The sequence below is a fragment of the Eptatretus burgeri genome, chromosome 2, assembly GCF_056783735.1.
Source record: "Eptatretus burgeri isolate ZD-2024b chromosome 2, Ebu_testis_v1, whole genome shotgun sequence".
In the NCBI taxonomy this organism is placed as follows: domain Eukaryota; kingdom Metazoa; phylum Chordata; class Myxini; order Myxiniformes; family Myxinidae; genus Eptatretus; species Eptatretus burgeri.
In genome coordinates, this window is record NC_140962.1 from 95,139,661 (window position 1) to 95,164,660 (window position 25,000).

Consider the following 25,000-nt stretch of genomic DNA (forward strand, 5'->3'; position numbering starts at 1 on the left):
TCGTCGGCGATACGCTGCTGCACGCTATGCATAAGTTAGACTATCGTTGGGCATAGGTTGTGAACGCCGACAACACGCTCAGCATTCGTTGATATAAGTTATCTATATGTTATCGAAACGTTCTGTATACGTTACTAATACATTATACATACGTCCAACTTGTTATGCATATGTCCAACTCGTTATGAATACGTCCAAAACTGGAAAAAACATCAATAGTTCAGCGTACGCCAGCGTTTTACATACATTTTAATACGTTGCCATACGCAGGCTAAAACATCAAGGTGTGACAGGGCCTTGAATGACTAACTTTTTAAATCAGTGGAATCATGTGACAATGACACTGATTTGAGTCCAGAAAAGTACGCGTGAGTGCATGCATGGCTCATTTTGCTAGAAAGCTCAGGTTGTGCCCTCTTTCAAAAATGACCATTCCCATAGTATACACCACTTGCTCTTCCCAAACAAGCACACATGGGCATGCATGGACATGCACCCAGCTGTGTGTTCAAGTACTTCTTACTGGCTTGTGACTCATGGGCATAAGCCTATATGCCAGCTGCATGGCTAGGTCACGCTGAGAAGCAAGGTTGGTGTTTCTGAAAGTTGTGGGTTGTGCTTCCTTTTAAAATTCCCATCAACACGGATCTAGCATATACCACTTGTGCTTCCCAAACTGACATATATTGACACTTGCAGGCATTTGCAGGTGCACACATCTCTCCCTCTCGTGGCTACGTGGCTCTCTTAGTTCTCTCAAGCTTGGGCTCACACTTTGAGGTGTCCACCTAAGCTAACTGTGCAGTTACGTCACTCTTCAAAGCATGGTGGATCTTACGAGAAAAGCATGGGTTGTACTCTCTTTTAAGAAGATGCACAGCACCAATTCTGGCTTTTCTGGCCTGTGCCATTGGCTTCAGGTTGCATACACTGAGTACCTTTCAAATTTATGCCCCAGCAGTTCTTTGCAAAACTGATCATCACTTGACCACAAATCTTTGTGCCCAGTCCTTTAATACACAGGCCCACACCCAGCACGCAGCTTTCAATGTTCTTGTACTCAGTTCCTCGGCCACTCACGATTGGTTCCATCCTGTACAGACGCAAACACCTCGGCGCTGCCTTCTGTCTGCTCAGCCTGCTCATTCTAGCTTGCACCTTGATGGTGCTCTGGCTTCGGCACTTATCCGTACCACAGGGCGTACTGGCTAGCACCCACTGCACTGCTTTGGTGAATCCCTCACAGTGTATGTTGAAGACTGCACGATCAGACAGTCCTCTTACACCCAGGTGGTCCAGCGACGTTGGCCCTGACTTATTTGACTCTCTCGTGCTACACACATATAATATACAGTGGGGAGAACAAGTATTTGATACACTGCCGATTTTGCAGGTTTTCCCACTTACAAAGCACGTAGAGGTCTGTAATTCTTATCATAGGTACACTTCAACTGTGAAAGACGGAGTCTAAAACAAAAATCCTGAAAATCACATTGTATGATTTTTAAATAATTAATTTGCATTTTATTGCATGAAATAAGTATTTGATCACCTACCAACCAGTAAGAATTCCAGCTCTCACAGACCTGTTAGTTTTGTCTTTAAGAAGCCCTCCCATTCTCCACTCATTACCTGTATTAACTGCACCTGTTTGAACTAGTTATCTGCATAAAAGACAGCTGTCCACATTCAATCAATCAGACTCCAACCTCTCCACAATGGGCAAGACCAGAGAGCGGTCTAGGGACATCAGGGACAAAATTGTAGACTTGCACAAGGCTGGGATGGGCTACAGGACAATAGGCAAGCAGCTTGGTGAGAAGGCAACAACTGTTGGCGCAATTATTAGAAAATGGAAGAAGTTCAAGATAACAGTCAATCTCCCTCGGTCTGGGGCTCCATGCAAGATCTCACCTTGTGGAGCCTCAATGATCATGGGAAAGGTGAGGCATCAGCCCAGAACTACATGGCAGGACCTGGTCAATGACCTGAAGAGAGCTGGGACCACGGTATCAAAGAAAACCATAATTAACACACTACGCCGTCATGGATTAAAATCCTGCAGTGCACGCAAGGTCCCTCTGCTCAAGCCAGCGCATGTCCAGGCCCGTCTGAAGTTTGCCAATGACCATCTGGATGATCCAGAGGAGGAATGGGAGAAGGTCATGTGGTCTGAGACCAAAATAGAGCTTTTTGGGTTAAACTCCACTCGCCATGTTTGGAGGAAGAAGAAGGATGAGTACAACCCCAAGAACACCATCCCAACCGTGAAGCATGGAGGTGGAAACATCATTCTTTGGGGATGCTTTTCTGCAAAGGGGCAGGACGACTACACCGTATTGAGGGGAGGATGGATGGGGCCATGTATCACGAGATCTTAGCCAACAACCTCATTCCCTCAACAAGAGCATTGAAGAAGGGGCGTGGCTGGGTCTTCCAGCATGACAACGACCTGAAACACACAGCCAGGGCAACTAAGGAGTGGCTCGGTAAGAAGCATCTCAAGGTCCTGGAGTGGCCTAGCCATTCTCCAGACCTGAACCCAAGAGAAAATCTTTGGAGGGAGCTGAAGGTCTGTGTTGTCCAGCGACAGCCCCGAAACCTGAAGGATCTGGAGAAGATCTGTATGGAGGAGTGGGCCAAAATCCCTGCTGCAGTCTGTGCAAACCTGGTTAAGTACTACAGGAAACGTCTGATCTCTGTAATTGCAAACAAAGGTTTCTGTACCAAATATTAAGTTCTGTTTTTCTGATGTATCAAATACTTATTTCATGCAATAAAATGCAAATTAATTATTTAAAAATCATACAATGTGATTTTCAGGATTTTTGTTTTAGATTCCGTCTTTCACAGTTGACGTGAACCTATGATGAAAATTACAGACCTTTACGTGCTTTGTAAGTGGGAAAACCTGCAAAATCGGCAGTGTATCAAATACTTGTTCTCCCCACTGTATATATATATATATATATATATATATATATATATATATATATATATATATATATATATATATATATATATATATATATATATATATATATATATATATATATATATATATATATATATATATATAGCAGTATTTCACCTCCAACCCAAGTATCCTCAATTTTGATGCATCACTCCAGAATCCCAGTTTTTGCCTTTCCTCCCCGGCTATCCCCATAAGGTTCTCCAGTGCACCTCGAGTGGTTCTGCACCTGTGCTATGAGCTTCGCTCCACACTTTCATAAGTCAGGCATACTTGCATGTTCATGTCATGTTCATGGATTTCACAGCCACAATAACAATTCTGTTTGAATTGGCACACTTATAAAGCCAGACTCTCCTTTACATAGTGGGCATTTATAATAATACAAAAGGAAGAGTAATTGTTCCAGAAAAGAACTACTCTGATGATGAGTTCTCCATGACGAAAGCCACTCTGGTTGAAATGTTGGACGTTTCCACATTTGTCAATATATGAATTCACATGACAACAAAATATTCTTCATGGCATAAACATCACAAACTATCATTTTGTGAACGAAAAGGAAAAAGGTTGTTTCTTTGTTAAGTACTCAAAAATAATTTGAATTTAAAGCTTATTTTCAAACATCATGACATGTGTGGCAGACAATTTCAAACACTGGTATATATATATATATATATATATATATATATATATATATATATATATATATATATATATATATATATATATATATATATATATATATATATATATATATATATATATATATATATATATATATATATATATATATAATAAAAACCTCATCAAAGGACGTTGCCGATTATACTGTACATAGAAAGTTCGCTTGAAACCTTGTGCTGTTTCTGTTATCCGAGTCCCCATGAATGAATTGAATTACAATGGAGTTTGTTTGGCATATGCAAAGTTTTATAATGAAATATAAACTTTATAAGTTTAGCTGAGGTTGTGAGGTTGATCGAACATTCGCTTCTATAGCACATCCAGTTCAATGATATAACAAATTAAAATAATTTTCAGACTTACCTAGAAGTGCTGTACAGACATGCAAGAGCATTATATCCGATGGTAAACGTACGCTGAATCTTCCTAGGTGTCTACTCTCACCTCCCACTCCGCCTTATTAAGTCTTCCGATATGTCTTCTCTCACTACCCATAGACTGAGCATTGTTTAAACAAGAAAAGCTTGATGTAGCAATACACGCCTCTAATAAACAACAATTCCGAGCAGATGTGCTGGCACAGTGGTCACAACAACCTTTCCACCAAAATATAGCTTCAGTATTCTTAAGTAATGCTTTGCAAAACAGGTGTCAACATCATGTGTGGCGGTAGGTACTTGTGCAGGTGATTTATTTATTTGCTACACTTGGAATTTGAACAATTAAAAACTTTTCATGTGAAAAATAAATAAAAATAAATAATTTTCAAAAGCTCTTTTGGATAAGCAGTTGCATCGGCTCCACCTACTCGGCATGAGCTCAGCAGAGCTACAGCCCCCGACTTCCCAGTAGGATTGTACTGTAGCCAATACCAGGAAGAGAATTTAAGTCTCAATTTTATAGACCAGTCCACTCAGGACAGGGAACATCCACGGACACATGTTTCGGCTTGTTGGCCCTCACTTATGAGAGGCCTTTTTTTTTTTTAATACAAAAAAGGTTTTAAAAAATCAAAACATTTAAGCAGATTGTGAAGCTCATCTTAACCCCACGGCCAAAGTACACAGTCCAACAAGAAAAGGGGCAATCAGAGATTGCAGACCTTCGCCGAGATTGCTTTTGTGTGGTATATTTTGTGTGATGTTTGTGTACTGGTGTGTTACGTAATTAATAAGAAATATAATTAGAACTGCCACTTTATAACTGCTAGCAGTGATGACCGGGTACCAAGACGCCCCGCTTTGATCAGACACACGACCCTGACCCATGATGTTTTTTAATTATTAATTATTATTCAATTTAATTCAGCATGGGATTAAAATCACATCAAATGGAAGACCAAATAGGAACAGTCCTGTATTGGAGTCATCAGAACAAACCCAAGCAAGCAAAAAGTAAATATGAAGTCATCAGGAGGAACCTGGATAGGATTCACATTTCAGCTGCTACTCTTCTTTCTTCAAACCCATCCAGGCACAGCCAAGTGAGCCTTATAAAAAAAAAATTAATAATAATTAAAAAACACTAAAAGAGCCCATATCAAAAAAATTAATAACTCTGGCTGCCAGACCATGCGTCCGATCAAGTTGAAATTTAAAACATATATGCCACATCACAAGTCGATCATAAATGTGAAGTTTCATGTCGATTGATTAGGTGGCTCCAGAGAAAACATAAAATATTTTTATTCAATCCAATATGGCTGCCAAACCATGTGACCTTTCAATTATTCCTTAACAAACTTGTACACCCAAGGCTTGGGGAACATTTGTGTATAGTTTCCCTTTGATTTGTCCAGCCGTTCTGGAGAAGGTTTTTTTATAGGTTTTAGGTTCCATCCAATATGGCTGTCAAACCATGTGACTGATGACATCATATGTGTGAACCTTTTGTTCCTCATGAATAGGTGGTCATACATGTAAAGTTTCACCTTGATCTGTTCAGCCACTTCAGAGAACAAGATGTTTGAAGATTTTCTTTTTTTCAACAATATGACTACCAAATCATGTGACCGACGATGTCATCAATTTTTTTTTCCTGTGGACCATTTTATCCATAAATGACCCTCAAAAATTTTCATACTGATCAGATGAAGCATTCTACATGTGCAATTACGACGTCATAACGAAGGCACCTATGACGTCACAAAAATCACACTTATCCCCCATGAGGAATACTTGCCATGTGCCAAGTTTCAATTTTTTCCTTGGTGCGGTTTCAGAGATACAGAGGTCCAAAGTTTTTCTGTTTTTCCAACATGGCTGCTACACTACATGACCTATGATGTCAAAATCATCCTTAAAAAAACATTCTACACGAGTAGTCACACCGAAGGTGAAAATTTTGTCTCAATCCGACAAGTGTTTGTGGAGAAAAACATGTAAGTTCTGTGTGGACAAACAAACAAATGAAAAATCACTCATAAGAGTGACAACTTGGCAAAACAGCACAAAGTAGAATGGCACTCAATATAGCACATACCTTTGCAAGGTGGAACAGTTTACGTTTTGTGTCCCACTTATGGGCTAGATCCGAACCAAAATCCAATCCGCTTGTTATTGTTACCTCTCCAACTCATCCACCTTGTTTTGTCATAACTCGTCCACAACTTTCTGAGATATAGTGATATATTTTGTTTTTGGCTCTATCCATTTTAGAAATTAGGCCTGTGTTGACGTTTTGACCTTAAAATTAATTGGTAGTTGAATTCAGAGACCTGATATGCAAATGCTCTTCAAATTTCAAGTTAATTGGATTATAATTGAGGATTTTAGACATTTGGCCTATGTTGACGTCAAAATTAATAGGTGGTTGAATTTGGTGACCTGATATGCAAATGCTCTTCAAATTTCAAGTCAATCAGATGAAAATTGAGGATTTTAGAAATTAGGCCTATGTTGACCTTTTGGTCTATGTTGACCTCAAAATTAACAGGTGGTTGAATTCAGCGACCTGATTTACAAATGGTCTTCAAATGTCAAGTCAATCGGATGAAAATTAAAATTTTTAGAAACAATTTCAAAAGTTGGCCTATTTTAGGTTGACCTTATGGCCTATGTTGACCTTTTGACCTATGATAACCTCAAAAGTAATAGGTGGTTGAAATTACTGACCGGATATGCAAATCCTGTTCAAATTTCAAGTCAAGCGGATGAAAAATTGAGGATTTTCGAAAATTTGGTTCAAATTGGCCTATTGGCCTATGTCGACCTTTTTAGGTCGACCAAATTTTACAAAACTTCAATGCGGGACCGTCACAGGGTCAGTGACATTAATCTCTGAAAATTTCAGAACGATCAGTTGAGCAGTTTGGGATGGAGGTGAGCGGACAAACAAACACACAAACAAACACACACAAACAAACACATGGACGCGATCAACATACACTTGTCAAAAAAAAAATTTCGCCAAGTAACAAACACACAAGCACAAACACACACACACAAATACACAAACACACAAACACAAAAGGAGGCGATCAACATACTTGTCCAAAAACTTTTTTTTTGCCGAGTAACAAACAGACAAACAAACGAACGGACCCAAATGCAATACCCCCTCCTTCATCCAGGGTAACAAGACTGTCCCATGAGCATACACCTCAGCCCAAGGGCTTAAGTACATGGTCAATCAAACACACACATCCTAACCCCAAATGTCTGGAATGCATAGTCATACAGTTGGATAGGAAGGAGCAGAAACTCTTCCCTGGAGTGAACTGGTCAAACCCTACAAGACATTAAATCGAGATCAGATCCCATCACTGTCGTGTGTAACCTGTCTGTGGTCCACAAAACAGTTCTGGGAGCAGCTAGGAACTATTTAAATTTTATAAGGCTCTTCTGACGAGACAGTTGCAGAGCCTCCGCCTCTTAGGCATGAGCTTCGAAGAGCTACAGCCCCCTGATTCTCCGTCCGATTGTATTGCAGCTAATACCAGGAAAACTGAGAATTGGTCTGTAAAATTGAGAATAAAAGTTGGTCCATGAAATTGATTCGATAAAACAATCGGTCTATAAAATTGGAATTGACTGGTCTGACAAATGTAACATGAACATTCGAACAATTGCTAGACAGCTTAGAGATGAGTTTGTGTATCTCTAGGCCATCCTGCCAGCCCCATTTCACCATGTGCAGGAACATTCTTTGCTCTGTTTCACTGATATCCCTCCCTAGCTACTTTCTCAACCATTTCAGGTACTTACCTTAGTGATGTAATTACTGTTTTCATTCAAGCCAGTGCTTTGTGACAGCCATCCTTGGCATTGGAATGCTTCTGGCTTCACACATTGCTCTGCAATATGCTTCTGTAACTTGATAAGAGGTAGCATCTTCCCAGATACCATTCTTTGGGATACAGATCACTTTTAACATTGTCTTCTTCCTTTGGACTGATTTCAGCAGCCATTGATTGCACTGTCCCAGCTGGATGGGACAACCCTTGGTGCAGGCCTTGCTCAGTGAAAATGTTCCTTCAAGAAAAAAAAATCTGTAAATTAATGTTCCAAGGCTTCGATGGAGTAATGGTCAGAGCGTCTGCTCCGAGTCTGGGAGGTCAGTGTGAATCCCGGCTGAGTCATACCAAAGACTTTTAATATGTTACGTGCTGCTTCCTTGTTTGATGCTCAGCATTCAAAACGGATTTAGCACACACCTTGATAACTTACTTGCCTGTTTGTGAATCACCAAGATGACAGTTTATAGTTGGGCCCGCATTCGAACCCAGGCTAGACAGCTTTGAGGTGAGTGTGTATACTTCTCGGCCATCCTGCGACCCATCTTCATCACCCAGCTTTACGACTAGAATATGGCGATAGAAAGAAAATCACTTCCGCTTTGGTGTGAAGCTCTGTTGTTTGCTTTGGTTTTAAACTCCACTTTAAAAAAGTGAAATGAAACATTTTGAAAATTTCCTGTTATTCTCACTCAGATTTCAACATCACCGTAATGCTTATTGTGAAGTTGCTCAAACTTTCTCAATTGTTTTTTTTTAATCAGTCAGAATGATGAATGAGAATAAAGTCAGAATTATTGATTACATTCCATATCTGCAAATGTGCTGTCCAAATTTTATGACACCTCATTATCAGCATATATCTGACCTTTGGATTACTATTGAAATTGATATCTGTGGTGTGGGAGATCACTTTCATAAGTATAAAGTTCTGATGTTGATAGACAGGCAATGTTCAAAGAGAACGATGGGGTTAATTGCAGTAGCAGAATCATCGCGCACCAAGCAAGGCAAAGCCCCAGAATGCAGTTCAGTTCAGGTATGGGAGCATGTGCCGGAGCAGCGCGTCGCTGCGTCCACTTTCCGCCGGTACTCCAGGGGCCTCCGGCTGGCCATCCCCCAGGCAGATGCCTGGTCCATCCCCATCTTCTTGAGATGCCGATCAACCTGCTGCAACGACGAGGCACATGGTCGACAATTGGCCTCCTCCACTCACAAGACTCCCTCGCTGAGAGAATCTGGTGAGCAGGATCAGCGTCAGGAAAATGAGCAACATGTCCGTACAGCCGCAGCTAACACTCACGGACTATGCAGGTAACAAATCTCATTTGAGTCTGTCTCAGCAACGGTGCGTTTGACACAAAGTCCGACCAGCGATCGCCAAGGATTCTCCGAAGAGACCTGTTACCAAAGGAATTAAGTCTTCATCTCAGATCCCTGGTCGGAGTCCAAGTCTCACATCTGTAGAGCAAGACTGGAAGCACCAACGGCCTGAAGACTCGGACTATCGTCCTCCAGTACAAGTACTGGCAGCATCACACCCTAGGACCCAGTGAATCCATGACTCCCCAGGCCCAACCCAAAGGTCTATTGACCTCTGGCTCACAGCCAGCAGAGACCTGAATATCACTGCCAAGGTAAGTGAATCTCTCCGTAACCTCAATATCCTTACCACAAACAGCACACACAAGATAGCAGCATCCAAGATGTCATTGAAAGCCGAGACCTAAGTTTTGACGCAGGAAACCCATAATCCCAGTGGCTCCGACTCCTCATTTAGCACCTCGGGGGCCCCTAAAAGGGATATCCAGAGTCTCCGCAAAGATGACTGCATCATCTACGAAATCAAGGTCAGAGATCTTGATATTCCAAAACGATGCACCGCAGCTCGATCTCTCTGACATCTTCCCGAGAATCCAGTCCATACAAGCACTGATAAGTGTGGGGGGCCAGTACACACCCTTGACAAACTCCAGTAACAACTGGAAATAAGTCGGAGATGGTACCACCACATCTCACAGCACTCTCAGTACCAGAGTGTAGTTGAGACATCAAAATGATCAGTTTTGGTGGCACCCCACGAAGACCAAGAATTTTCCAGAAGGCATCCTGATTCACTGAATCAAATGCTTCACAGAGATCAACATGGGCTGCAAGCAGCCCCTGCCTAAACTTTCATCTGTGTTCAGTGAGGGCCCAAAGAGGAAGGATACGGTCAATCGCTGACCTCTATGGTGTAAAGCCTGACTGCTCTGGGTGCTGGTGCTCAAGCCGATGGTAACGAACCCCATCAAGAATTATCCGAGCAAAGACCTTGCTTCGATGGAGAAATGTTCTAATGTTGATAGACATCATGTAGTACCTGATGTGGTACCATCTCTGACTTATTTCCAGTTGTTACTGGAGTTCATCAGGGGTGTGTACTGGCCCCCACACTTTTCAGCACTTGTATGGACTGGATTTTAGGGAGGATGTCGGAAAGATCAAGCTGCGGTGCATCGTTTGGGAATGTTAAGATCTCGGACCTTGATTTCGCAGATGATGCAGTCATCTTTGCGGAGACTTTAGATATCCTTTTGGGGCCCTCGAGGTGCTGAATGAGGAGTCAGAGCCGCTGGGATTATGGGTTTCTTGGGTCAAAACTAAGATCCAGGCTTTCAATGACATCTTGGATGCTGCTGTCCTGTCTGTGTCTGTTTGTGGTGAGGATGTTGAGGTCATGGAGAGATTCACTTACCTTGGCAGTGATATTCATGTCTCTGCTGGCTGTGAGTCAGAGGTCAATAGACGTCTGGGTCAGGCCTGGGGAGTCATGGATTCACTGGATCATGGGGTGTGGCACTGCCGGTACCTGTGCGGGAGGATGAAAGTCCGAGTCTTCAGGTCCTTGGTGCTTCCATTCTTGCTCTATGGATAGGAGACTTGGACTCTGACCAAGGATCTGAGACGGAGACTTAATTCCTTTGGTACCAGGTCTCTTCGGAGAATCCCTTGCTATCGCTGGTCAGATTTTGTGTCCAATGAGCAGTTGCTGAGAGAGACTCGGATGAGATTTGTTGCCTGCATGGTCTGTGAGCGTCAGTTGCGGCTATATGGACATGTGGCTCGTTTTGCTGACGCTGATCCTGCTCACCAGATTCTCTCAGCGAGGGAGTCTCGTGAGTGGAGGAGGCCAATGGGCCGACCACGTGCCTCGTGGTTGCAGCAGGTTAACCAGCATCTCAAGGAGATGGGGATGGGCCTGGCATCTGCCTGGGGAAGGCCAGACGGAGGCCCCTGGAGTACCGGCGGAAAATGGACGCAGCGACGCGCTGTTCTGGCACATGCTCCCATACCTGACCTGACCTGAAAGACCTTGCCCGGCACTGAGAGCAGCGTCACCCCTAGGTAGTTGTTGCAGTCCTGGAGATCATCCTTGCCTTCCCAGAGAGGGGCAACAAGGCCCCTCTTCCAGTCATTTGGGATAACACCTGTGTTCCAGGGAGGGCACAGAACTGCATGCAACAATATGAGTACAGCATTTCCACCAGCCTTGAGAACTTGGGAATGGATGCCACAGATCCCTGGAGCTTTTCCCTATTTCAACCGGTTCACCGCAGACTGTTTCCACAAACAAAGGTGGATCACAGTTGATTGGAGGGTCAGCAATCGGGATAGTAACACCCCTGACATCCAATTCAACAGCTGGTGGATCACACTGGTACAGCCACTCAAAGTAACCTGCCCAGCTGGACTTCACTTCGGACTCCTCATTCAAGAGCCTACCACACTCCGCTCAAACTGCAGTACACCGAACGACAGGCTTGGAGGAATGCAATGCGTGAATTCCTCTGTCAACAGGACGAGAATCACTTGACCACAGATGATGCTCTTCCCCCTCACAGATTCCTCACACATAGGCCTCCTTGTCCACCCTCGGTACATGTACAGTTTTATGCCTCAGCTCTCTGAACATCTAAGCTCTGCCATTCAGCCTGGCTCTGCGACACTGGTCAATGGTATCCAGTGTCCCTTGAAAGACAAAATTCTTATTCGCCCTTCGGTGAGTTCCAAGACATCCACCGGCAACATCAAGGATGGCAGTCTTGAAGGCACTCCACAACTCTTCAGGATTCCACAAAGCACCCAGACCCCCTCCTCCCAAATCCCTACTTGGACTGTTTGCAAACTCCTCAGCTACCCTCTCATCATTGAGCTTGCCAACATCCAGCCGAGGCTGGGATGGTACCATTCTCCCGAATTTAAGCCGCAACTTCAGAGTGGTTTCAACAAGCCTGTGGTCAGTATTGAGGAACTGAGCACTCCGGTAGACCCTGCAGTTCTGGATCATCCTCCATTGACCATCAGCGAGGACATGGTCAATCTCCTTTGCCACTCCGCCAGCGTTGGAATACCAAGTCCAGCAATGAGCCTGTGGGTGCTGAAACCATGAACCAGCCACGCTAAGTCCATGACTTCTTGCAAAGTCAAGGAACTTAGTGCTATTCTGGTTCATAGTTCCAGACCCATGGAGACCAATACATGTCTCATAACCATCCCTATCAGTTCAAGTCGATTCATTAGAAATCCCCCAAGATGAGAAGAGTATCTCGCCTGGGGCACTGATCAACCACAGACTCAAGCACAGCATAGAATGCGTCCTTCACAGTGAGGTCACTCACTGCAGTCAGAGCATATACAGAAACCAAGGAAATGACACCCAAGGAATGACGAGTTCTTCGTCTCATAATACACTCATTGACCGGTGTTACCTCAATTATCATTGGAGTCAGCTTATTGGACACAGCTACAGCAACTCCTTGAGTATGGTAACCATCAGAGAGACCAGACCAATAGTAGGTGTAATTACCCGCCATGATCTCACCGCAATCCGGTCTCTGAACCTCAGAGTGTGCTGCAATACCGATGTCCAAACACGAGCTCAGATGATAACAAAGACAGGTGATCATCCTCTTTTAGGGATAAGACATTCCAGGCACCCACCCAAAGGGACTGATTTAGATTCACCGAAGGAGACTGCTGTCTGGTGGACAACACCTCTGAACCACTCTGCCACACACCATCACAATCTGACCCTGGAGGTTTACCCCGTGGTTTTCCTCCTGTCATCAAGGAATGGGGATCTCAAAGGTCTTGCCCCAATCCCATCATCTGGTGAGCTGTCCTGCGAAGGGCAGCAGCACAGGAGGTACTCCCTTGGAGTGGGTTTTCAGATTTCCTTATATTTTGGGTTTTGCAGAATGAAGGGTTTTACGGTGGTTGGAGTGCAAATCCTGCCACCAATCTCCGAAAAAAAAGTAACCCAACTGCAGGAGGACGTCCGCAGATGCATTTGGGCACTAGTTATGGATGGCCGTTGGCTCACATGGAGCTCCTCCATCCTTTGACAGCTTTTGTTCTTCATCTTGCTGGGTATCCATATCCATACACCTTTCTCACCAGAAAACCTGGTGGGGGAGATGGTTTAGTCACTGACAACCCGACCATGAAACAGGTTAGTACAGGGTTACATGGTACCTGTAGCAAGTCACAGATCTCATCTGGCATGACCTGACCTAACCAACCAGAATGCACCATGCCCTGAACTCTCCCTCTTTACCAATCCCCATGCCAGCACTTCCGGTCCAATGAACATAAAGTAAAAACAGCAAACTAATGTTATACCATTGCAGTAACAATCCTTGCGACTTATATACAGATGTATTTTGCTGCAAAGCTCTGTGTTTGATTATTTGGTTTTAACCTCTGTTTAAAATGAGGGAAATTAAACATTTTGAAAATTTTAAATTGTTCTCACTCTGATTTCAACATCACAGTGATATCTTTCAAACTTTTTTGTCTAAGAAGATGATTTGTTATACCGGCTACCGCCAGGGGCACCATGTACGATACACAATTACATAGAGAGAATTGGGGTCTTCCCCTACCTTGATGCCCATCTCCCAGATATGCTACACTGACTGAAACCATACTTGAGGTACCCTTAGTCAACATGTAATATTTGGTTGGATTTTGTTCAGTAGTTTTTTTCGTTTTTGAAGCATATACAAACAAATAAACAAACATACAAATTCACTTTTATCCTATGGATAACAACACTCGCAGCACGTAGAACACAATTTTAACAGTACGTATTTACAACACACTCCTACTCCTCCCAAACATGATTAATCGTAAATATCATTTTAAACTTATCCTGTGCATCGACAAGTCCCAGATATGATCTTACTATTGGTGTTGAGAAGCAGGAAGGTTTGGGTTAGAATGCAGCATCTTTGGCTTTTCACAGACGCATATCGCTGGGAGTTTTTTTCAAGACGGAATGAAACATATCAACTCTTTGGATGATTTCCTTTATCTCCCAAACTGGCTCTTTTTCTTTGAACCTTTTACTCCTCACTATGTTCTCTCCTGTTACTCTACCTCTGGCCCTGCACACTGCCCTGGCAGCCACCTGAATTCCCCCTGTTGTCTGAGCCTGTCTGACCTTCATCTCCTGCTGTGTGTCCCACACACCTGTCAGGTCTCTCACCATTTACTGTTGCTCCCCATGGACAGCTACCAGCTCAGCTTGGCCAGCATCATTTTTTGTGCATCCATCTTGTTCTACCTGTCACTGTTTGCTCTCATTTCTGCCTTAGCTCTGCCTGCCTAGTCTCCATCTTGGCCTACATCTGGGCAAGCATAGCCATTCATCCCCTGATCATCCCTCTGCTGCTGACCAGCTGCTTCATGCTGCTTGTTCAGTGGGTGGCACTGAGCTAAATTATGGGGAGTCTGCAGAGCTCTGGGTCATGAGGGTGACACCACCTTGCCGTCTAAGGGTCCTTCCCCCTCAATTTCCATTTGGGCCACAGTAGTATCCAACCGGTATTGCCCCTCCTGGTCACCTTGCTTCTCCATTGTGATTTTAATTTAGATGACTAATTGTGTGCTCCACAATTTTGCTTTGAGGCAACGATTTCCCATGTCTCGGGTTCAAATTGCAGATTCCCTGACACCAGTTTATGGTCACCCGGTCATCCCAGTTGCATGGTACGAATCTGGTGAGATGTTCCAATACGACTGTAATGGTCGACCATTTTAGGGTCTTCTGCGCTGGACCACCCACCCAACGTTACAATACCGTACGAATTAGAAGTCCGATTCAACACAGCATTATATGGAGAGGGTCGGAAGACTTTTTTTTCATGAATTGGGATGGCCCAGAAGATGGCACTCCCGCAGAAGCAGCAATCAGTGATGGGACCCACCGCCACCAAAGGTGACCCCAGAGTTAATGAGGGCTGTGACCACACAAGTGTGTCATTTGGAGAGGCAATGTCTCTCTCCTCTCTTTTAATTTGGCACCTCACCTCATCATCATCATCCTCCCACCCTATGCCACACCAGTCCTGTACAACACCAGCCTGCATGGGTCATACTGAACCCACAACCAGCTCATACCTTGCTCAATCTCTCGCCTGTGTTTACCATTGTTGTGCGAGTCCCAGTATTTATTTTTGTTACCCCATTTGGGATAGGCTTTGGTTTTTCACCTCCTCTGTACATACGTTTGCGTGCCCCATCATCCCTTTCTGCGTCGGTCATTTATTGATTGTCCTATCTACCCTTATCCACATGTTTCGTTGTTTCTAAACACCATTTTAATTATAAGAAGTGTTTTCCCACCTTTTGCCTTTTACATGTATTTTACTGCCATTTTCGGCCTCATTTGGGGGTGATCCTTGAGGAAACGTAGTAGTAATTGAAAGCAGTGAACTTTTACCAACCATTCCGTCATTTACGGGGGCCGATTGTACCCCCAGCTCAGTTGGACTACATTAACAGCTCATCTGACGTGACAATGCTGTTCTAAACACAATCTAGCTATAGATCCCCCCCCCCCTTCCATGCAACAATATATATCACATATTGTAGTATATTGTCCTACCTTCCTCAATGATACTCCTGGTACCACCTCAAAAGCAGCATGTATTACGGAAGTGGATGAAATAATATGTAGGCCTATACAAAGCGAGTCACCCCCATTTTGCAGAAATGTTTTAAACATCCTGTTCGGACTTGAAATTGGGATCTATAATCAGTGGGACTTGAACTATAAATGCTTTTGTATTCAGTTTTCCCAATCCTGATTACTCCATCGGAGGCTACCACTGTAGCAACTATGCAAAGAATTTCGAATGAGGCCATGGTGTACCAGCACACAAAGCCTGACGTACGAATTTCTATGGACACCGTGGGATTTTTTTTTTCGACAAGCGAATACAGCTGGCTTAATGTGTCTGTCTTCTCAGCATGCATATGTTTACAACTGTGGCTGTTTCTTCTATTATGCATAAGTCTGTTGTTGGCTTAATGGGTAAGGTGGCTGGTTTAAGATCTTAGTGTCTTGAGTTTGAGTCCCTGTAAACCGTTGAATTAACACCAAGTGGGTTGACTCAGCCTGTCATCCTTCTGAGGCTGGAAAAAATGAGTGCCAGTGAACTGACAATAGAGGGCACTGCATCAGTGGCACAGCTGTGCCTCCAGAAAAGAATGCAACCAATTTGTTAGTGCATTGCAATACAGATATTATTGAATATAATTTCACATGTGTAATGTGCATTGCATTTTTGGCATGCTCTGACTTGTGGAAACCACTTTTAAGACCATAATCTCAGAGGCAATTATAACTTCCCTTCCCAGAATATAACCTACTTTTTTTTGGAACACTTTTCCTGCATAAAACGCTGATATGTTGTTGCAGAAATGCTACAATTTCCTGTAATCACAATACAAGGGTGCTTGAGCCAAATCTTCTCGGGGAAATGATAAATGATGAAAGGTTATTTTTTGTCCAGCCGGATCCAAAGAACTCCCAATGTTTATCTATCTATGTGCATTCGCACGTTCGGCTGTCTCCTGTTTCCGGCATCTGCTTCGAGAAATGCTACTCTGCATTTGAAAAGCTCCGCACACAGGAAATGCTGACCATTCACCCAGAAAAAGAACATGATACCAAAACGAGATACATTTTAGATGTATAAATACAAAATTGAATCGATGCTTAGTACTACAAAACTTCAATATACAAATATACAAAAACATTTGAAGGACATTAACACGAAACAGAATCAAAAATCTATTTCTATGTATTTATTTTTTACACACGACACACACGTGTTTTGAAACATGAAAGGGAGAACGAGAAAAAAGATGCTTCGTATAAGTTTTGTGGTTATTTTTTAAGTGGTGGAGCCACTTCAACATTTGGTATGTCCTTCCATCCATCCGTCTGTCAAAAATGAATAACAACCACCTTCTAACCCACCATGTTTAATTGTAAAGGGTGCTAAATGGTAGTTCTAGAGTGTTCGAAAGGGTAATTCTAAAAGGTTATTCGATAGAGTAATTCTAAAGGGTAATACTGAAGGGTAATTCTGAAGGGTTATTCTGAAGGCTTATTCAATAGAGTAATTCTAAAGGGTAATTCTGAAGGGTTATTCTGAAGGGTTATTCGATAGAGTAATTCTAAAGGGTAATTCTCGAGGGGTATAAAAGATAATTCTAAACGGTAATTCTAAAGGGTTATAAAGGGTAATTCTGAAGAGTAATTCATAAGGGTTATTCGATAGAGTAATTCCAAACGGTAATTCTAAATGGTAATTCTAAAGGGGTATTTGATAGAGTAATTCTAAAGGGTAATTATAAAGGGTAATTCTGAAGGGTTATTCTAAATAGTGTAGTAGATAGTAGAAAAATCGTTCAAATTATGATACAAGCATCAAATTTGGCATTTCTGTTCTGCAGGGCTTTCTGATCAAATCTGCCCGATTGGCCATTTGAAAATCCAAATTTTGAAAAATTTGAGAGAAAAAAAAAAAACTTCAAAAAAATTTGAAGTCACAGCTGGCTGAAATTCTTGAAGCACAAGTGAACATCCCAGACAGAGAACCAATGGGAGATGCAGTCATCATTGATGGCTCAGCACTTATCAATGCCCTACCTCCACGTACTTCAAAGATATTTGATAACTATGCTAAAGAAGATATCATCCCAAAGGTGGAATCCTATGGTGCCAGGTACGAGAGGGTGGACGTAGTGTTTGATGTGTACAAGAAGTCAAGTCTGAAGTCTGAGGCAAGGTCGAAAAGGGGGCAAGGAATCAGAAGAAGAGTGACAGGAACCAGTAAGACCCGAAGTAACTGGAGAAGCTTTCTTCGAGATGACAGCAACAAGACTGAGCTGTTTCACTTCCTTGCGGAAAAGATGTGTGAAGCACAGACGACAAGCACAGTCATTGTCACAAAAAGAGAAGATGCCATTAGCAACACAAGGAAGTCACTGGATGCTGTGTCTCCATGTTATCATGAAGAAGCTGACACTCGAATATTTGTACACGCCAGGGATGCAACGACGGATGGTAGCAAGTCCATTATCATTAAGGCTAATGACACGGACGTACTTGTCATAGCAATATCTGTACTGCCATCCTTACAGGAACTAGGTCTTGAGAACATGTGGATTGCCTTTGGCCAAGGAGCCAAGGTGCGATGGATTTCAGTCCATGAGGTAGTTTCTGCAATCGGGCTTGAGAAAGCTAGAGGGATCCCATACTTCCATGCGTTCACTGGATGTGACGTCGTGTCTGCCTTCCGCGGGAAAGGGAAGAAAACTGCATGGCAGACTTGGAACGTCTTTGATGATGTTTCTGAAACATTCACCAATCTCAGCCAGCATCCAACATTGAATCGTGATCTTGACTTTTTTGAAGTTTTTTTTTTTTTTCAAAATTTTCAAAATTTGGATTTTCAAATGGCCAATCAGGCAGATTTGATTAGAATCCCCTGGAGAACAAATGTGCCAAATTTGATGCTTGTATCATCATTTGCACGATTCCTCTCAAAAATTGCTATTATCTGCCCCACTAAAAGGGTAATTCTAAAGGGTAATTCTAAAGGGTTATTCGATAGTCATTCCAAAGAGCAATTCCAAAGGGAAATTCTAAAGGGTTATTCGATTGAATCATTCTACAATCTAAAGGGTAATTCTAACGGGTAATTCCAAAGGGTAATTCTAAAGGGTTATTCGATAGAGTAATTGTAAAGGGTAATTCTAATGGGTAATTCTAAAGGGTTATTCGATAGAGTAATTCTAAAGGGTAATTCTCAAGGGTTATTCGATAGAGTAATTCTAAAGGGTAATTCTGAAGGGTTATTCGATAAAATAATTCAAAAGGGTTATTCGATTGAGTAATTCTAAAGGGTTATTCGATAGAGTAATTCCAAAGGGTATTTCTAATGGGAAATTCTAAAGGGTTATTCGATAGAGTAATTCTAATGGGTAATTCTAAAGGGTTATTCAATAGAGTAATTCTAAAGAGTAATTCTAAAAGGATATTCGATAGAGTAATTCTAAAGGGTAATTCTAAAGGGTTATTCGATAGAGTAATTCCAAAGGATTATTCGATAGAGTAATTCTAAAGGGAAATTCTAAATAGTAATTCTAAAGGGTTATTCAATGGAGTAATTCTATAGGGTTATTCGATGGAGTGATTCTAAAGGGTTATTCGATAGAATAATTCTAAAGGGTTATTCGATAGAGTAATTCTAAAGGGTTATTCTGGAGGGGTATAAAACGTAATTCGAAACAGTAATTCTGAAGCGTTACAAAGGGTAATTCGAAAGGGTTAAAAAGGGTAATTCTGAAGGATGATTCATAAGGGTTGTTCGATAGAGAAAGTCTAAACGGTAATTGTAAAGGGTAATTCTAAAGGGTTATTCCATAGAGTAATTCTAAAGGGTTATTCTGAAGAGTAATTCTAAAGGGTAATTGTAAAGGGTTATTCTTAAGGGTAATTGTGAAGGGTGATTCTAAAGGGTTATTCGATAGAGTAATTCTAAAGGGTAATTCTAAAGGGTTATTCGATAGAGTCATTCTAAAGGGTAATTATAAAGGGTTATTCGATAGAGTAATTCCAAAGGGTTATTCGATAGAGTAATTCTAAAGGGTTATTCTAAAGGGTTATTCAATAGAGTCATTCTTAAGGGTAATTCTAAAGGGTTATTCGATAGAGTAATTCTAAACGGTAATTCTAAAAGGTTATTCGATAGAGTCATTCTTTAGGCTAATTCTAAAGGGTAGTTCTAAAGGGTTATTCGATTGAGTAATTCTAAAGGGTTATTCTAAAGGGTTATTCGATCGAGTAATTCTAAAGGGTAATTCTAATGGGTAATTCTAAAGGGTAATTCGATAGAGTAATTCTAAAGGGCAATTCTAAAGGGTTATTCGATAGAGTAATTCTGAAGGGTTATTCGATTGAGTAATTCCAAAGGGTTATTCGATAGAGTAATTCTAAAGGGTAATTCGATAGAGTAATTCTATAGGGTAATTCTAAAGGGTTATTTGATAGAGTAATTCTGAAGGGTTATTCGATTGAGTAATTCCAAAGGGTTATTTGATCGAGTAATTCTAAAGGGTTATTCGATGGAGTAATTCTAAAGGGTAATTCTAAAGGGTTATTCGATAGAGTAATTCTGAAGGGTTATTCGATTGAGTAATTCCAAAGGGTTATTCGATAGAGTAATTCTAAAGGGTAATTCGATAGAGTAATTCTATAGGGTAATTCCAAAGGGTTATTTGATAGAGTAATTCTGAAGGGTTATTCGATTGAGTAATTCCAAAGGGTTATTCGATAGAGTAATTCTAAAGGGTTATTCGATGGAGTAATTCTAAAGGGTAATTCCAAAGGGTAATTCTAAAAGGTTATTCGATAGAGTAATTCTAAAGGCTAATTCTGAAGGGTTATTCGATAGAGTAATTCTAAAGGGTTATTCTAAAGGGTTATTCTAAAGGGTTATTCTGAAGGGTTATTCGATGGAGTAATTCTCAAGGATAATTCTGGGGGGGGGGGTATAAAACGTAATTCTAAACGGTAATTCTAAAGCGTTAGAAAGGGTAATTTGAAAGGGTTATTGAAGGGTGATTCATCAGGGTTATTCGATAGAGTAATTCTAAAGGGTAATTCTAAAGGGTTATTCGATAGAGTAATTCTAAAGGATTATTCTAAAGGGTTATTTGATAGAGTAATTCTAAAGGGTAATTTGATTGAGTAATTCTAAAGGGTTATTCGATAGAGTAATTCTAAAAGGGTAATTCTGGAGGGGTATAAAACGTAATTCTAAACAGTAATTCTGAAGCATTACAAAGGGTAATTCGAAAGGGTTATTCTAAAGGGTTATTCTGAAGGGTTATTCGACAGAGTAATTCTAAAGGGTAATTCTGGAGGGGTATAAAACGTAATTCTAAGCAGTAATTCTGAAGCATTACAAAGGGTAATTCGAAAGGGTTATAAAGGGTAATTCTGAAGGATGATTCATAAGGGTTATTCGATAGAGTAAGTCTAAACGGTAATTGTAAAGGGTAATTCTAAAGGGTAATTCTAAAGGGTTATTTGATAGAGTAATTCTAAAGGGTTATTCTGAAGAGTAATTCTAAAGGATAATTGGAAAGGGTTATTCTAAAGGATAATTGTGAAGGGTGATTCTAAAGGGTAATTCTAAAGGGTTATTCGATAGAGTAATTCTAAACGATAATTCTAAAGGGTTATTCGATGGAGTCATTCTTAAGGGTAATTCGAAAGGGTAATTCTAAAGGGTAATTCTAAAGGGTAATTCTAAAGGGTTATTCGATAGAGTAATTCTAAAGGGTAATTCTAAAGGGTTATTCCAAAGGATTATTCCAAAGGGTTATTCGATAGAGTAATTCTAAAGGGTTATTCTAAAGGGTTATTCGATAGAGTAATTCTAAACGGTAATTCTAATGGGTAATTCTAAAGGGTTATTCGATAGAGTAATTCTAAAGGGTAATTCTAAAGGGTTATTCGATAGAGTAATTCTAAACAGTAATTCTAAAGGGTAATTCTAAAGGGTAATTCGATAGAGTAATTCTAAAGGGTAATTCTAAAGGATTATTCGATAGAGTAATTCTGAAGGGTTTTTCGATTGAGTAATTCTAAAGGGTTATTCGATAGAGTATTTCTAAAGGGTAATTCGATCGAGTAATTCAATAGAGTAATTCTAAAGGTTAATTCTAAAGGGTAATTGTAATGGGTAATTCTAAAGGGTAATTCTAAAGGGTTATTCTAAAGGGTTATTCTGAAGGGTTATTCGATGGAGTAATTCTCAAGGATAATTCTGGGGGGGGGGGGTATAAAACGTAATTCTAAACGTTAATTCTAAAGCGTTACAAAGGGTAATTTGAAAGGGTTATTGAAGGGTGATTCATCAGGGTTATTCGATAGAGTAATTCTAAATGGTAATTCTAAAGGGTAATTCTAAAGGGTTATTCGATAGAGTAATTCTAAAGGATTATTCTAAAGGGTTATTTGATAGAGTAATTCTAAAGGGTAATTCGATAGAGTAATTCTAAAGGGTTATTCGATGAAGTAATTCTAAAAGGGTAATTCTGGAGGGGTATAAAACGTAATTCGAAACAGTAATTCTGAAGCGTTACAAAGGGTAATTCGAAAGGGTTATTCTAAAGGGTTATTCTGAAGGGTTATTCGACAGAGTAATTCTAAAGGGTAATTCTGGAGGGGTATAAAACGTAATTCTAAGCAGTAATTCTGAAGCGTTACAAAGGGTAATTCGAAAGGGTTATAAAGGGTAATTCTGAAGGATGATTCATAAGGGTTATTCGATAGAGTAAGTCTAAACGGTAATTGTAAAGGGTAATTCTAAAGGGTTATTTGATAGAGTAATTCTAAAGGGTTATTCTGAAGAGTAATTCTAATGGATAATTGGAAAGGGTTATTCTAAAGGATAATTGTGAAGGGTGATTCTAAAGGGTAATTCTAAAGGGTTATTCGATAGAGTAATTCTAAACGGTAATTCTAAAGGGTTATTCGATAGAGTCATTCTTAAGGGTAATTCGAAAGGGTAATTCTAAAGGGTTATTCGATAGAGTAATTCTAAAGGGTAATTCTAAAGGGTTATTCCAAAGGATTATTCCAAAGGGTTATTCGATAGAGTAATTCTAAAGGGTTATTCTAAAGGCTTATTCGATAGAGTAATTCTAAACGGTAATTCTAATGGGTAATTCTAAAGGGTTATTCGATAGAGTAATTCTAAAGGGTTATTCGATAGAGTAATTCTAAAGGGTTATTCAATAGAGTAATTCTAAAGGGTAATTCTAAAGGGTTATTCGATAGAGTAATTCTAAACAGTAATTCTAAAGGGTTATTCTAAAGGCTTATTCGATAGAGTAATTCTAAAGGGTAATTCTAATGGGGAATTCTAAAGGGTAATTCGATAGAGTAATTCTAAAGGGTAATTCTAAAGGGTTATTCGATAGAGTAATTCTGAAGGGTTTTTCGATTGAGTAATTCTAAAGGGTTATTCGATAGAGTAATTCTAAAGGCTAATTCGATCGATTAATTTGATAGAGTAATTCTAAAGGTTAATTCTAAAGGGTAATTGTAATGGGTAATTCTAAAGGGTAATTCGATAGAGTTATTTTAAAGGGTTATTCTAAAGGGTTATTCGATAGAGTAATTCTGAAGGGTTATTCGATTGAGTACTTCTAAAGGGTTATTCGATAGAGTAATTCTAAAGGGTAATTCGATCGAGTAATTCTTTAGGGTAATTCGATTGAGTAAATCTAAAGGGTAATTCTAAAGGGTAATTCTAAAGGGTTATTCTAAAGGGTTATTCGATAGAGTAATTCTAAAGGGTTATTCTAAACAGTTATTCTAAAGGGTTATTCTGAAGGGTTATTCGATGGAGTAATTCTCAAGGATAATTCTGGGGTTGGGGGGGTATAAAACGTAATTCTAAACGGTAATTCTGAAGGGTTACAAAGGGTAATTCAAAAGGGTTATTGAAGGGTAATTCTGAAGGGTGATTCATAAGGGTTATTCGATAGAGTAATTCTGAAGGGTTATTCTAAAGGGTTATTCGATAGAGTAATTCTAAAGGGTTATTCGATAGAGTAATTCTAAAGGATTATTCTAAAGGGTTATTCGATAGAGTAATTCTAAAGGGTAATTCTAAAGGGTTATTCTAATGAGTTTCATTGTTTACTCAGCTTTGCCAATTTCATATTAAAAATGCCAAACTGAACCGCTTCCTTCAGACATGGGTGAAATTAAAAAAAAAAAAACTTGTTCGAAGGAAATGTCCTTCAAATGACTGTTTATGTCAAAATTGAAGTTTTGTAGTGCAGTACTACCATCTTTTTATTTATTTGAGATCGGGTACTTCCGTCCACAAGTGGAGCAGTCAAACAACTTGGTTCATCTGCATGGAAAATGTAGGACAGGCAAGTTTACCAATAGATATCTCCGGGCCTGTGTCCAGTATAAGTTCGTTCCTGTTTTTATTCAGAAAATAATTGAACACTCCAGAATGAGATCAAGTCCAGCTGTTGAAAGCATGTTTTTACGGGATTAACTCAACAGAAAACAACCTCGATCCTCGGGCCTATATCTTGCTTTGCAAACAAAGTGGCGGCATGCACATGAGTTTTTATCCTTCTTTGATGTGGTACATCTGTGTAGATATATTGAAAATATTGATGACCATGTTGAGTTGGTTGCAAGACAGAGACATGATCGAAACATTCATTGGTTGAAAGTGAAACGTTTTGGTTCGATCATCAGTGATTCATCCAAGGATGTTGTCAACATGTCAGACTTCACCATATCCTACCCCGAGAAGCTTGTTCTCACTCATGGTTTTGGGTTCAGTATTCCAAACAACAACACGAAAAGAAAGGAAGTTTTTACAGAGTTTAAGCTTCTTTATGAGCAGTTGAGTAAACGCCAAGCACTCCCCATTGTAGAAGATCTGGCGTTGAAGGCTAGACTTTGTGATTTGACGTATGCCTACTGTGATGACCCCAATGACCTGACTTCCATTTACAAAGGGAATGCATTACTGCCATAAGGAATTCAAGAAGAAACCCTGAAATCCACATCTGTAAACCTGACAAAGGCTCTGGTGTTGTCATCTTAAACCAGATGGATTATTTGAACAACATGATGGACATCCTACAGGATATATGCAAGTTTTGACAGCTGGGAAGCATTGATCAACATGACCATACACGACGCTTGGAGAATG

At 40.6% G+C, this 25,000-nt stretch overlaps 1 protein-coding gene and 1 long non-coding RNA gene across 3 annotated transcripts in view; one reads left to right on the forward strand and one right to left on the reverse strand.

Annotated features, from left to right (window-relative positions):
- The window catches only part of LOC147032603 (uncharacterized), a 33,929-nt gene extending 29,750 nt beyond the window's left edge, over positions 1–4,179 (reverse strand). The window contains exon 1 of one of the 2 annotated variants that reach the window (XM_085870365.1): positions 4,025–4,179. In XM_085870365.1, the coding sequence (XP_085726491.1) occupies positions 4,025–4,055 (31 nt within the window). In that variant the 5' untranslated portion in view covers positions 4,056–4,179. The remainder of the gene's footprint in view (positions 1–4,024) is intronic. The other variant, XM_085870366.1, reaches the window with a different exon arrangement.
- LOC147032604 (uncharacterized) overlaps positions 1–25,000 on the forward strand; it is a 72,522-nt gene that overhangs the window by 14,040 nt on the left and 33,482 nt on the right. The window lies entirely within an intron of this gene.